We start from the raw sequence: 13,409 nt of genomic DNA, 5'->3' as shown, positions 1-13,409 counted from the left end.
GTGACTCGATGAACTTTCGGTTTCGTTATGCCTTCATTATAACATTAAACCACACTTAGCAGCATGGGCATGCTGTTCCCTCTGTACCCTACGAAAATGTAAGATTCTGGGTTCTTTCCTGAATGTTTTAACTGTATGACATGAATTAAATTCAAGATTTTTATAAAATATGTGCCCCCTGACTTTGCCAAATTGTCTGTCCTTTTAGGAAGAAAATAGAATAGGTTTGTATCATTTTCTGAAGAACAAAAAACCTGCCAGTTGTCTCTTATTTCTGTATAATCCATGACAAGCCATGAGATATCAGTGCTCTGTTTTTTGCCTTTGTTTGCTTCAGCAGTTCATTTTGTTTCCGTATGTTTTTTCAGTTCTCAGGATGGCTTACGTGATTCCCCCCTCAGCTCCATCTCCAGCAGTGACTATGAGAGTGTTTCTGTCACTACATGTAGTCTCTCCAGCATATACGCTCTGAGGTAATAACATCACTTCGCAGTCAGATTTGACAAATGGTATTGGGTTATGCTTGGTTAAAAATTTTCATTGAATTAACAATCAAGTGACAGCAACACCTCTGAGTATTCTTCCTTTTGAACAGCAGGTGCATTTTTTTTCTAGCAGTTTTCTTCATTGCTGTGGCAATTGAGAGGCAACTATGTATGGGAAAGTTTTAATGCATACAGCAGTAAATGGTATATGTCCATTGATCTCCCTTTTATTTGTCTATGTAGCATTTCTTAAGAGAGACTTAAGATTTTAGCTTGATAAGTACCAAATGTTTGTCTTAGCTAGGTCTTGGCTTTCTAGAAAACATGTTTTTTCCAATTTGTTATGCTTAGTAGAATGAGTACCAATGGGAGCATTCCAGTTAACAGTAACTTTCACAGTGTTACTGGCAAAATTAAGAATGCTAGTTTATATTTTCTGAAACCGCATGAGACTTTAATTGGTTTGTTCAGAGCACTTAATGAGAACAATTCTATGAATTGAGGAATAAAGTTTCAGGCAGAAAAATGGTACTAAAGCAGAAATGTGAGTTCTTCGCTTTTTTTAGGTTATGCATAATATAAACGTATGTCATATATTGCATGGATTGTATACAATATTATTATTACTCTGGTACATACAGATTGACATACTGCTATTTCCATCAAGGCTGATCTTCCACTGCTTCTTGTCCTCCCTTTTTAATCTGTTTATCTCTGTCCAGCACTTCATTTTGAACTTCAGGAATTCCCAATTTTGTCTAGGTTTGGGGATAGAAAGAAGGGGGGTTAAAAGGTCTTTCCTAGCAGTGAAGGAGGAAATAGTATGTATAATGTGTATTTTTTTAGGATGTGCATGTCTTCAGGCTCAACTTCTTTTGAGTTCCATATTTTTAAAATAAGGATATAAAGATGTAAATAAAACTATTTGTCATGGTTTTAGTTTTGAAATACACTTCCTTTTGACTGTTCTTCAAACAAAACCCAATTTACCTGCATGCAACAGTTGTCCTAAATACTGTGTACATCAAAGAGACTGTTTCACACAGGGCTGTCGGAACAGGCAATAGGAGCAATCTCAGTTATTCTTCAGGAACAAACTGAAGCAGTGAGAATAAGTAAGTCTTCATTAGGTGCACCACCTCTTTTCAGTGTTGATGCTTACATAACTATATCTGTCTTTTCTCCTTTTTTTTCAAATTTTGTTGAAATTTGATTTATAAGGCAGTATTTGTATATGTGTATATGTGCTTTTGTCCACTGAACTGTAGCGCTCTATCATCCCTGGGTGTCGTATAAGAAATCCAGGTTGCCCGTTTTTCTGTATCTGATTGTCATCACTAGAGATCTAGCTATTGGAGTTTCTGGTTCAATAAAAACAACATCTAAGTGCCTGCTTGGCTATACTGATATGAATTTCCCCTTTTGAAATACTTAGTTTAAAAAAAGTTTAAACTCCTTTTAACAACTGAATTTAATAAAATAAAAGAAGGAGGGGAAAGCTCAGAATTTACTACTTCACAGTAGTATCTTCCTAGATCTGTGCATAAAAATGTAATATTCACTACATCTATTCGTATTATATTTTAGAATATGTTGTTTTAAGGGGAGCCTCTGTTTTATTACCTTGTATTACCCAAAGAGTTTTATTTGGCTCTTAAATAACTTCTCTAGAGTTTTACTACAACAAGCATATTCCTCGCAAAGACAACCTCTAGAAATTATTCCTTTCTGAAATAACTAAGTTCTCCCTGATGTTAATACCTAAGCTGTTTTTATTGTTTGTTTCTTCCTCTCAAATGTGCCATTTTAATGTAGTCAGTTTCTTGATGTTTTCACTTAGGAACAATTACAAATTTAAATGTAACATTTGCATTATTTTTTCTGAAAAACAATAAGCTTAACATAGCATTCTTGAAATACATTTATTTGGCCTTTCAACCTCCCATGAATCATTAACAATTCCTTTGTGCTTTAGATAACCAATACTGAGGCTGAAAGTTGTGTTGTCAAATTGTGGTGTGTTTTGGAAATACCCAGGTGCTTTCAAACAATTCTGCTCTGGTAGCAAAACCATCGTAGTTGGAATAGCACAGAGTGTTGAATGAGCTACTAGTGTATTAAATAGCGTAGTCTGAATGGATCTGAACAGTGAAGTACTGAATACATGGAATTCTACACATGTATACACTTGTTGTTTTCCACATGTAGACCTAGGGAGAGAATTCCCACTCTTTAGATCCCAGATTGCCATTCAACCCAGTGGTCATTGTTTGCAATTTTGCTTTTTATTGGGAGGAAAAAGCTGTGAGGACTGTAGGAACCTTTTGAGACCTGTTGAAGAAGACTGCGTCAATCAGCTTGTGATTTACTGCCTTAGTATTTTTCCATCATCAACCAGCGCTGTGTAATTTTTTGAGCTATATCCATCCCACCTAATTTTAGGCACCAAACTGATAAAACTCAATTAGGAGTTGTGCTGCTGTAGTTTCCCTCTTTAGTCAATGTGGAAAAGTGGAAACCTCAGTTAAGCGTGTAATTTGTTGAAATGCATCTGGGCCAAAGATTTTTCAGTCTTAAATCAGAACTGTGATCGCATACTTTGATTACCAGCTGTGCTCACACAGTAATTTGAAAACACTTTAAAACCTTTCTTGAGCTCTCTAGAGCACAAATTGGAAAAAAGGTGCACAGGGCTTCCCAAATGGTTTTGCTAAGGAAAGGTTGATTATTTCACTGGTACCCAATCTGTGTAGAAGGATCCTTCTTCCAGTCTCAGAGGTCTGATGGTCAAGAAGTTAAATGTTCAACCCAGTTCGGAAGATGATTTTCTGTGAAACATCCGTTAAGCAGTATCCAGACTTGAGGTGCCCGTATCAGCAGTCAGCCTTCTCAGCAAAGAATAAACGTATTCCATGTATTTCAGAAGTTTTCAGAGAAACTGTGTTTTTATGCAGACTTGCAAGAGTATGCAGAATTTTTTTGTTACTTCAGTGTGACTGTGGAATAATACTGCTGACTTGAGTGAAAATGAGATGTTTATAACTACAGCAGGGAAGTGGCAATTGATCCATTGCTTATATTAGCTCCAGGAAACAATCAATCCAGTTCTTCCTTTTTAATGGTTTCTTTTCATAAATATAATTTTTTAGAACAATTTTTAATATAACTATAACTTACTGAATTTTAAATAGGTACCTAATAAAATACACTGCTGGAATATTACCCATTTCAGTGTTGGAAGTAGTAAAGTCAGTGGTTTTTAAAAATAAACTACAGGAATTTGTCTGTCAGCTTTCAACATGCATTAGAATTATTGGGCAAGATCCTGAGAGAGCCATTAATTTGAGTGGAAACCTAAGTGAGGGTTATTCATATGCTAATAGAATGAGATTACTCCTTATGCTTAAGGCCAAGAATTAACCTAAGTTCTTTGAAAGACTGGACCTAGAAAATGTCAAGAAAAATGTTATTTTGGGAATGATGAGGACAGATAACTGAGTCAACAAAAGAAAAAGTGAAAGGAGATACCTGCAATGTATTGAGACTCAAGTCTTCATTGCATATCACTTACTTCATTGCATATTTTGAGTGTATCCCTGTTAGTATAAACTCACATGTGAAGCAAGGTGGGGAAGGTTACGTTAGTATGTAAATGAGATTATTACCTGCTTCAGAAATAGATGGTCTTTTGCAGGATACTGAAGCTATGTTGCAAGTCAGTTCATAGAATCACAGAATAGCCCAGGTTGGAAGACGCCTCAAAAGATCTTCTGGTCCAACCTGTCATGGGAACAAGCCCAGATGAGATTTTCTAGCACCCTGTCCAATTGCACCTTGAAAACCTTCAGTAATGGGGACTCAACCATGACACTGGGGAGGTTGTTCTAGTGATTGATTGCTCTTAGCGTTAGATATATCTTTCTTAAATCAAGATGAAACCTCTCAGGGTGCAACTTGTCCTCTACATATGGCTCCTTGTGAAGAGAGAGCCTCTGTCTTCTTTGTAGCCACCTTTTACATACTGGAATGCTGTGATGAGGTCCCCCCTGAGCCTTCTCCAGGAAGAAGAAAATCTAATTCCTTCAGCCTTTCCTTGTAGGACACCTTCTCCATCATCTTCATGGCCTTTCTTTGGACTCTCTCCAGTCTGTCTTGAATTGTGGAGACCAGAACTGGAGACAGCGCACAGTTCACAGGTGTGAACTGACAAGCTCTTGGTAGATAAGGATGATCACATCTCTATCTCTGCTAGTAATGTCCCTCTGGGTGCAGCCCAGATCTGATTTGCCTCTGTTGCTGCAGGGTGCGCTGCTGGCTCCTGTTCAGCCACCATAACCCCCAGGTCCCTTTCAGCAAGGCTGCTCCCAGTCACACAGGTCCCACCTGTGCTGGGCTCTTTGGTTGTGTGGTCCCCGCTGCAGGACCTTGCTCTTGTCACTGTTAAACTCCATCCTGTTCTTGCTGCTTGCTCTTCCAGCCTGCCCAGATCTCTGTAGATGGCTCTACCTTCTGATGCGTCCACCTCACCACCCAGTGTGGTGTCATCAGCAAACCTGGTGATGGTGCTCTCGATCCCATCATCCAGATGATGTAGGAAGATATTGAACAGTGTCAGGTCCAGTATCGATCCCTGGTGGACCCCATTTGAGTAGAAACCTGAGTAAAAACCATCAATCACCTTTAGGTGTGACCTGTGAGCCAGGTTCTTGTGGGTGGACAGTGTCTTACAAAACCAGGTTTTATACTGTGCTTTTTCATCAGTAGAACTCAGTGCTTCCAACAGGATGCAAGAAGGAGAAATTCAGCAGGACTGTGAATTATACAGGAGAATTCAGTTTCATCTCATGGTCCAAAGCTCTGTGCATTAATCTGTGCTATCAAAGCTATAGCACAAATTTCATACCCATGAGTTTTAATAGAGTCACAACTACTCTGGGGATCTTATAGATGTTAGTGGGGAGAACAATAAATACATTAAGAATGTATTTTAATGGATGTGTCACAGTCTACCCAATCACCTATGTCCCTTGATCTCCTCTCTTGCAATTTTACAGTTCTTATCCTGGTCAGCTTATATTTGTTTAAGCTATGCAAAATGACAAATTCATTCTGTGTTAATGTTTGGTGCTGCCATTTTTGTTTCAGTCAATGCATTGCTGTAGATTGTCTTTCCCCTTTTATTCTGTAGAGCTCTTCTGTATGGAAAGGCTGTTTATAACCAGGAAAAGGCTGGTGATAATGGCTTTGCATGTACAGTACTGGCATCATGGAAATACAGAGCTCAGTGAGAAGAGTCGTGGGAAGAGAAAGGGGGTTATACCTTGAGCAAATCAGAATGACTTCTGAATAGATGCTGTTCCTGCCTAATGATTTTGAATGGCAAACAGTCTGTGTATGTTTTAGTCACTGTGAGCCTGTGCTGTTCCGTGTAGCTCTGTCACTCAAGCAGTGTGAGGGCCATTAATATGCATGTTAATACAGTCTGCTGTGTACAGTCTGCCTGCTTTGCTGCTAAATCACTTGCCCCAGCAACCAGCTGAGCAGTACCAGCAAAACAAAAAAAAGTCAGCGTTGATGAGGTCTGTCAGCTTTTGCTTATGATTTTAGTCAGTGAGACATACGTGACTGAAGCAGATGTTGAGTTTTTCACCGCCAGGACTCTTCTTGATGTGTTTCATGCCTATCTTGTTGTTCACCCTGCAAGCCAAAAAAAAAAAATAAAAAAATCAAAGCATTTTCCAAGCTATACTGCTCCCTTTTAGGAAATTCCACAAGGTATTTTTGGGTATATTATATGAGTATCTTTGTCTTCAGTAACAAGTAACTGATGCAAATTTTATTTTCCCAAGGAATAACCCCAGCAGCTTGTGTGAACAACTTGTTAACAAGTGCTTGCTACAGTGGGAAGGTGAAAATTCAGTTGTTTGAAGTTTTTTTTGTCTTTTACTATTAAAATGCTGAACTTCATATTTTAGTAGTGTCAAAAATAAGCAATATGGTTGAAGTAAATTCAATATGAAATATGTTCCTCTGTAGCAAAATTGGTGGACACCCCAAAATTTGCCATTTGAGGGCGGTATCCCAGGTGCCGTATTATCTGGCTGGAGACTGACAAAAGTGATCATAATGGATTTCTGCTCTTGTTTCTACATAGCTCACTTGTAATTTTCATTTTTAGTAATTTGGCTACATTTATAATCATCTCCATCTTAATGATGTGTAAAAATCTGTTGCTGAATGTCACTTGGTGTTCCCTGTGCTACTAATAGAACAAAAATTACTAGCTTTCAGAAATTAGATTTCATTTCACAGATTGGGGTTTTTTTACCCAAAAAAAACCCCTTAGTATAGCATGTTTAGAAGTTTTGAGATTATGTGTAATTAACTTAAATCACTATAGTAACTGCAGTTTTTGCAGAGTTAGTGGCAATGCCTAAAACCAAGATACATTGTAAGACCACAGTTATATTGGAGAGGGAAAAAAGAGGATTTCCTCATACTTAGAGTGGCACTGATGGTGAAAAATGAAGAGAAAGCTTTCTTTTCTAAGCAAAATTGTAAGGCACCACTTAATACTTTTAATTAGCTTTTCTCAGCTTTGACTCCTACGGCTCAATACAGAATTCCTGCGGGATTCTCCTAGACCCTAGGATGCTTTAATGCTTCAGCTACTTGTTCTGTATTATTTTTAGGAGGGAACTGATGGAGGCGATGTGAAAACGTTGTGCTAATAAGTTTCCCTGTCCCTCAGAATTCCTCTTGCTAGAAAATGTTTTTCAGTGCTGCTTTTCCATCTCCATTTCTGCCACAAACAAGAGTTGCAACTCAGGAGAGTATCTGCTGGAATTGGATGCTAAATTAATTTTTTTACTTCTTACTATGCCGTACAGAATAGTTGCTTGTGTATGACAGAGGATATTGCTGAAGAGCTGTATGAAATGACTCTTTACCTTTGCAAGTATTTGTATCCAGCATCAGGTGTCCAGGTTCTGTCTGTGCTGTGTTAAATTCTGGGTAAGGCGTAACAGCTGGGAGTGATGGGTTTCTGTCCTGTATCAGATGCCACAGCTGATGTTACACACAGTTACTACAGGAGTGCTGGCTATGTCTGTCTTTTACTTTCAGTTTTTCCAGTTCGGGATTATTTCTGAAGTTTAAATATTTCTGTGCTCTAACCTCATGTTATTTGTCCTTTTGCAGTGTGAGTGAATGTTTGAGAGCTTTAAATGCAACTTTGATTACAAGGAAGTTGTAGGAAAAAAAGGTCGTGGTGGAATTGAGAAAAACTTAGTAGAACCTAAGCAATATTTTAACTTCTTACATTTTCAGTTCTATTTTTTCTTTAATTTTACAGTATCCTCATCTTGCAGGTTTTATCCCTTTTTGGTTTAAATTTTAAGAAAAATAGTAAATAGAGTACCTTGCAAGTGTCTGACATTAAACTTGATGGTTAGAAAGCAGCCCTGTTGATTATAAATGCTCTTAAGTTCATATGCACTCTTAATAGAAGTTTTCTCTATAATGCCAAAAAAAGCTATTTGGGAGGAAATAGGCTGGCAATGTTGTTTATTTTAATTTCCATTTGAAATAAAGTATTTTTGCATTCTTCTGAAAATCCAAGCCAGAGCAGTAATGAGTCTGAATAAGTCAGTTGTCTCAGTAGAGTTTCTTATGGTGGATCTATTTAGCAAGATGCTGCTTCAACAGGTGGGTTTTTTGGGGTTGGGTTTTGTTTGGTTTTTTTAAGTGTTTTTGGTAAGCACACTGAGAGTGCTCTGCAGTTTGAGGTTTGAAGACCTGAGGAAGGATTCAGGAAAAAGCTTTTCCAACAGAATGGGAAGCTGCAGAGGCTGCTGGGGTGTGGAGCAGAGGTTGTTGCTCTTGATTTCAAATTCAGTAGTCTTCAATGCTCAGGAATTTTTCCCAATTGAAGATATCACTTAGGACATGTGGCTAATGCTATGAGCCAAATTACTTATTTTAGTCAGCTGACCTCAGATTGCCCACCTCTAATGGGGCAAAAGAACCTAAGGAGGAGCTTCTGAAACCTTACAGTGCATGAAAAATAATTTTCCTACTATGGAATTCAAAAGGTTGACAGCAGATGGGGCTTTTAGCACATGTCCTACCATGTATAGAGCGGGGCATTGCTAATGTGTGGGATAATACCATAATCCAGTCAAGTCCACTCCTTCTGGTGGTGCCTGGCTAGATTGCTCCTGACAGAGGGATTTGCAAGCAGTTGTATTTGTTTCTCAAGGCAAAGTTTTGAAGCCTTGGGAACACTTTAAGAGTTGGGATTTTTTTCCCCTCTTTGGCCTTTTCTCTTAAAAGAAAGAGTGAAAATACCTAAGGGATTGCATTTTAAAACTCTCTTGACATAATAAAATATTAGGGTTAAAAAGTCAAGAAATAAAGTTCTGAATTAAAGTGGTTTTTTTAGTCTGCTTTAAATGTAGCTTCTGGAGTCATTCCTTAAAATATAGTCCTTATCTGAGCAATTATATGGTATTATTTAAATAATAAGACATGTTCTGGATTTGGTTTAAATTACTCTAAAATTAAGTGTGTAGCCACCCCTTTCACTTAAAATAATTGTAAGAAACCATTAATCTCACAATTTTCCTCCCAACCATATCAAAATTTGTACATGTTAGAAACCACAGGGTTTTAACCTGCTGTTTATTGTGTTTCCTGTGAGAATATCTAAGAAGAAATGCCAGAGGTATTACAAAAAGCAGAATGGGAAGTAGTATATTTTTTTTTTTACTGCCATGGAGTCATACTTCTCAAACCCCTGTAATTTTCTTCTTGCCATTCCTCATGTATACAACCCTTGTCTTTCCCCAACTATTGTCTGATCTTTTACATGGCTTTTGAAGCAGCAGCCCCATGAAACATAATAGCAGTAGTGATAACTTGGCAAAGACAGATTGAGGGGTTAGTGGTGAGGGTTCCAGTTACAGCCTACACAAATATCAGTGGGATGAACGTACCAGTTACTGAAGTAGTTTTTCAGATTGCGTGTGGGCAATAAAATAAGTTTGCCTGCAAAAGTTTTGGGTTAGCTTTTTTTATTATTTACTTAAAATTCAGATGGGAGAGAGAAAACCTTCACTGTTGTAGATTGGATAAAATGCGTATGTTATTGTGCACAGACCACAACGTGGCCATTGTGCTAAATTCTGTATGAACAAAAATGAAAGCCAGGGAGCCTATTATAATGATTTTTTGAGAAATATTATAAGTACTAGAATACTTAAAACATATATGTGGAAAATCACGTACATTATATAGCTATACATGTGTATATATAATCTTAGTTACTTAAAATGTGTGGCATTTTGAGTAACAGACATGAGAGATTCGTTAAGGCCAACTCTAATGCAGATAAATTTGTCATTTTAAGTCCAAAGAACTGCACTGTTTAATATTTTGTGGGCAGTCTTTCATCAATTTTTTAATGAACTATAAATGACACTTAATAATTGTACCACTGTTCCTTTGTGAAACCTTGCAGCATGGTTTATAGTTGCAATGACCTTTTGTGTAAATAGGAATGTGTGAAATCACAGAAAACCTTTTGCAAAATTGTCACATCTCCTTACTCTAGAAGGCTTCTCGCCTGTGTCCATATAACATGTATGAAATTTGGCTGAAGAGCAGTCTCAATGTATCACTCTGGTTTTGCGAAGTTGGGTAAACCTCTGCATCAGAATACGAACACTTAATACATGGATTTTTAATTCACTATAAAGTGGACTCACAAGCTTTGAATTCACACTACAGCAGGAAGGTGTTACCTCTTCTATTGCAAATAGTTGCATGCTGCTTATACCTCTGAATGTGCAATCTGGTGGAGATTTTGAGCAGGCGAATAGGAATCACTGGTGTCACAGGTATTTGTATAACACAGGTGGTGTAAGAATAGTCACTGAGTTGTGTTAGCACTTTTCTAGTAAACATTTGTAATATGGTATATAGAGCTTCTAAGTGTTTTGCTCTTAGACTTTGTTGGGATGAGTTTGTCTTGCTGGAAGACCCCTCTCAGTTTAAAGGCAGCACTGACAATTGCCTGAAATTTGTGCCTGAAAATTAGTTACAATCAAAGACCTTGCCTGAAATCAGAGACTTAGAGAGTTATCTTGCTTTCCTATTCATTGTGGTGACATAATTGCATCATTTACAGTAGAATAGGTAAGTTGAGGTTACTTCTTCGCAAGTAGTAATCACTTTTGATGTCAGATTTCTGAAAACAAACAAATAAAACCAAACCACTTTTTTCAAAAGTTTGTTATTCTTCTGAAAACATAATTCATTTTATTTCTTTATATTCATTGTATTTGAAACAGTGAACTTTTAAGTTTTTATTTGCCAGTGCTGTGTATTTAATGCAAACTTAAGACTTAATACTCTCAGATTTTTTTTTGTGAGTTACAAGAAATTATTTGAATCTCATACATTGTGGATTCAGTTCAGAGGAGATTTCAGGTTTAATGGACCAAAGACTTCTAGATAAATGTGGAAGGAAACACCTGTGAGTGGTCACAGATTTCTACCGCTACTGACTATTCTTTGAGCAAAATGTAAAATATTTAAATTTGGACTAACTTGGAATCGATTGACCTTGCTTGTTTGGTTTTAGACTTCACTGTTTTTACTGGTTTTAGATGAGTGTCAGTGACCAACAAGTGCAACTCAAGGCTGTCTGTATCACAGATGGTTACCTAAAATGAGTGGCCGCTTCTGAAAGTGTGAGTCATGGTCATCTAGCTCCATGGTCCTGTTTTCCATTATGTATGGATACTACTGCCTAACCTGGCTCACAGGTATCCTTTGAACTCAAAACCTGTAAAGCTGCTTGGTTCCACAGGTTAAAGATGATTTTGTGTACAATTGCATTATTGGGTTTAGTCTGCTTGTACATATTTGACTGAATTTCACAGTCAAGCTTCGACACCAGGCACCAGTTCTAGAGATACATCTTTAAAGTGCTGAAGGAGTCTTGCTACTCCTATAGCAAATGGAGTGCAGTTTTAAAGTTGCTAGCCAAGATAGGTAAAATGCTGATTAATTGTATCTGCCAGAGGGCATCTGTTTTTTTATAACATATAAGCAATTTACTGTTTGAAATTAATCTTTTCTATAATGTCTTATTTCTTGATATTCACCTTCAGATGTGTTAACTGTGCGATATTTTTACAATATGAAAAATAAATACATGCTAAACTCTTTGCAGGGGGAGTTCCATGCTTATTTTGGTCTTATCTCTTCTTAACCTTATTGCTTGGGTAGTGCAGGGTTCTCTGCATTCAAGGTTCAACCAAGAAGCTGAGAAAATGAGGACTTGTCTCTGGCTATGTAGTATGGCTGTTTATATTCTGCAGTGATACTTGATTTTCCAGATATCAGCAGTGAAACATTCCTGACCTGAGTGTAGTCTGACATTGATTAAATGCTTCCTACACATCTGGTACCAGCTGAGAATTTTGAGCCAAATTATGCATGTTAGATAAACCAAGTAGGAATGGTATTCCTTATGAAACTAGAAAACCAACCTTGTTTGAAAGAGTAATTCAGAGAAAAGGTAAGCTGAGCTCTGTAGATCAAAATTCAGGTTTATTTTCTATAATATCAATTTCAAAAATCAAGAGAATTTTTAATATTTGCATAGACATAATCACTGCTGTTTGGGATAACCAGTTGTAAGAAAAGCTGTCTCTTGCCGTGTATCTGGAACAATTGCTGTGTTTCTGTTCTTACAGTATTTCTGACTGCCTCTACAATATTAATTTTCTAGCTACATTTTTTCACAGTAAGATATATTTTAAAGTGAAGAACAGATGGTCATTAGTCATTCTTTGAGAGTCATTTCCATCTAAATCTGGCTTGGTCCTGTTGGTAATGGTAGAATAATAGTTTCCAACTCTGTAGTGATTCTTAGGTCCAGTTTTAAATTACTCTGGAACGTTCCCTTTTCTCTGTCCCATGGCGCAAGCAATCCTGAATACAAAGTACTCTTTTCTGAACCTCTTCTATGTGGGTACTCTACTTTACATGTGACTGTGCATAGGACAGTATGTTTTAAATGGGAGTATGCACACATTCTGACCTTTCATCCCACTGTGCTGAAGCAACTCATATGTGCTCTGTGTTAGGGATTTTTGGGATAAAAAAGTTCCAGCCGGTCTTGTGGTAGGACATGACCAGTCTTAATGACACACCACAAAATGTAACACAGAATAACCTGGAACAGAAGTAGGTCAAACCACATTGCTTGGAGGAATTAGGAAGTAGGTAAACCACATTCCTCTCAGTAGGAGGAGACTTGGAAAAGCAATCATTATTATTAAAATTGGTCAGAGCTTGGTGGGAGTTGTGGAATGAGCCTTTTTTCCTTTCTGTGAAATGGGAAAGGACTAACTAGTTTATTTTCTTGAAAAGCCTTCTTTGCACTTCCCTGCCCACTTAACACCTTACTTCGAAATATTTCTTCAACTGTGATTTGGAGGGAAGAGTCATCCTTGAATCAGCTCCCCTGCTTTCCTCTGCACTAGGGTTTTTGCTTATTGGGAGTTTCAGAGACACCGTTGTATGGGGATTATGAACTTACATACACAGGCTGCCTCCGTCTCCATCATGAGGTCCATACTTGCTTTGGAGAGCAATTTGTAGTGAAAATGTATATATCACTGTAAGATAATTTCTTTTAAAAACAAAACAAAACTTTATTTGGCCATGTTACAAGGCAGACAAAATTCTTTATCTGGATATGTGAGCATTTGTGCAATAGGCCATCATCTGCTGCATACCATTGTGAATCTGGGATCGCTTCTTGGCTCTTACTGACTTTCAGTTTACTTCTTTGTAAGTCATGTTCTTACATTACACTTTCATTGTCTTGAACACAGACTTTTGCACACT

At 37.4% G+C, this 13,409-nt stretch overlaps 1 protein-coding gene across 4 annotated transcripts in view; it reads left to right on the top strand.

Annotated features, from left to right (window-relative positions):
* The window catches only part of ZFYVE28 (zinc finger, FYVE domain containing 28), a 74,684-nt gene that overhangs the window by 44,269 nt on the left and 17,006 nt on the right, over positions 1-13,409 (top strand). The window contains exon 10 of one of the 4 annotated variants that reach the window (XM_010194649.1): positions 1,844-1,871. The exons of 1 other annotated variant lie outside the window; for it this stretch is intronic. In XM_010194649.1, the coding sequence (XP_010192951.1) occupies positions 1,844-1,871 (28 nt within the window). Of the gene's footprint in view, positions 1-368; positions 474-1,843; positions 1,872-8,326; positions 8,346-13,409 lie in introns of all 4 variants that reach the window. 2 more of the 4 variants (XM_010194648.1, XM_010194646.1) reach the window with 2 other exon arrangements.

The sequence above is a fragment of the Mesitornis unicolor genome, unplaced genomic scaffold (assembly GCF_000695765.1).
Source record: "Mesitornis unicolor isolate BGI_N332 unplaced genomic scaffold, ASM69576v1 scaffold1061, whole genome shotgun sequence".
In the NCBI taxonomy this organism is placed as follows: Eukaryota; Metazoa; Chordata; class Aves; order Mesitornithiformes; family Mesitornithidae; genus Mesitornis; species Mesitornis unicolor.
The sequence above is the reverse complement of the archived record's forward strand: the minus strand, read 5'-3'. Positions and strand labels throughout refer to the sequence as shown.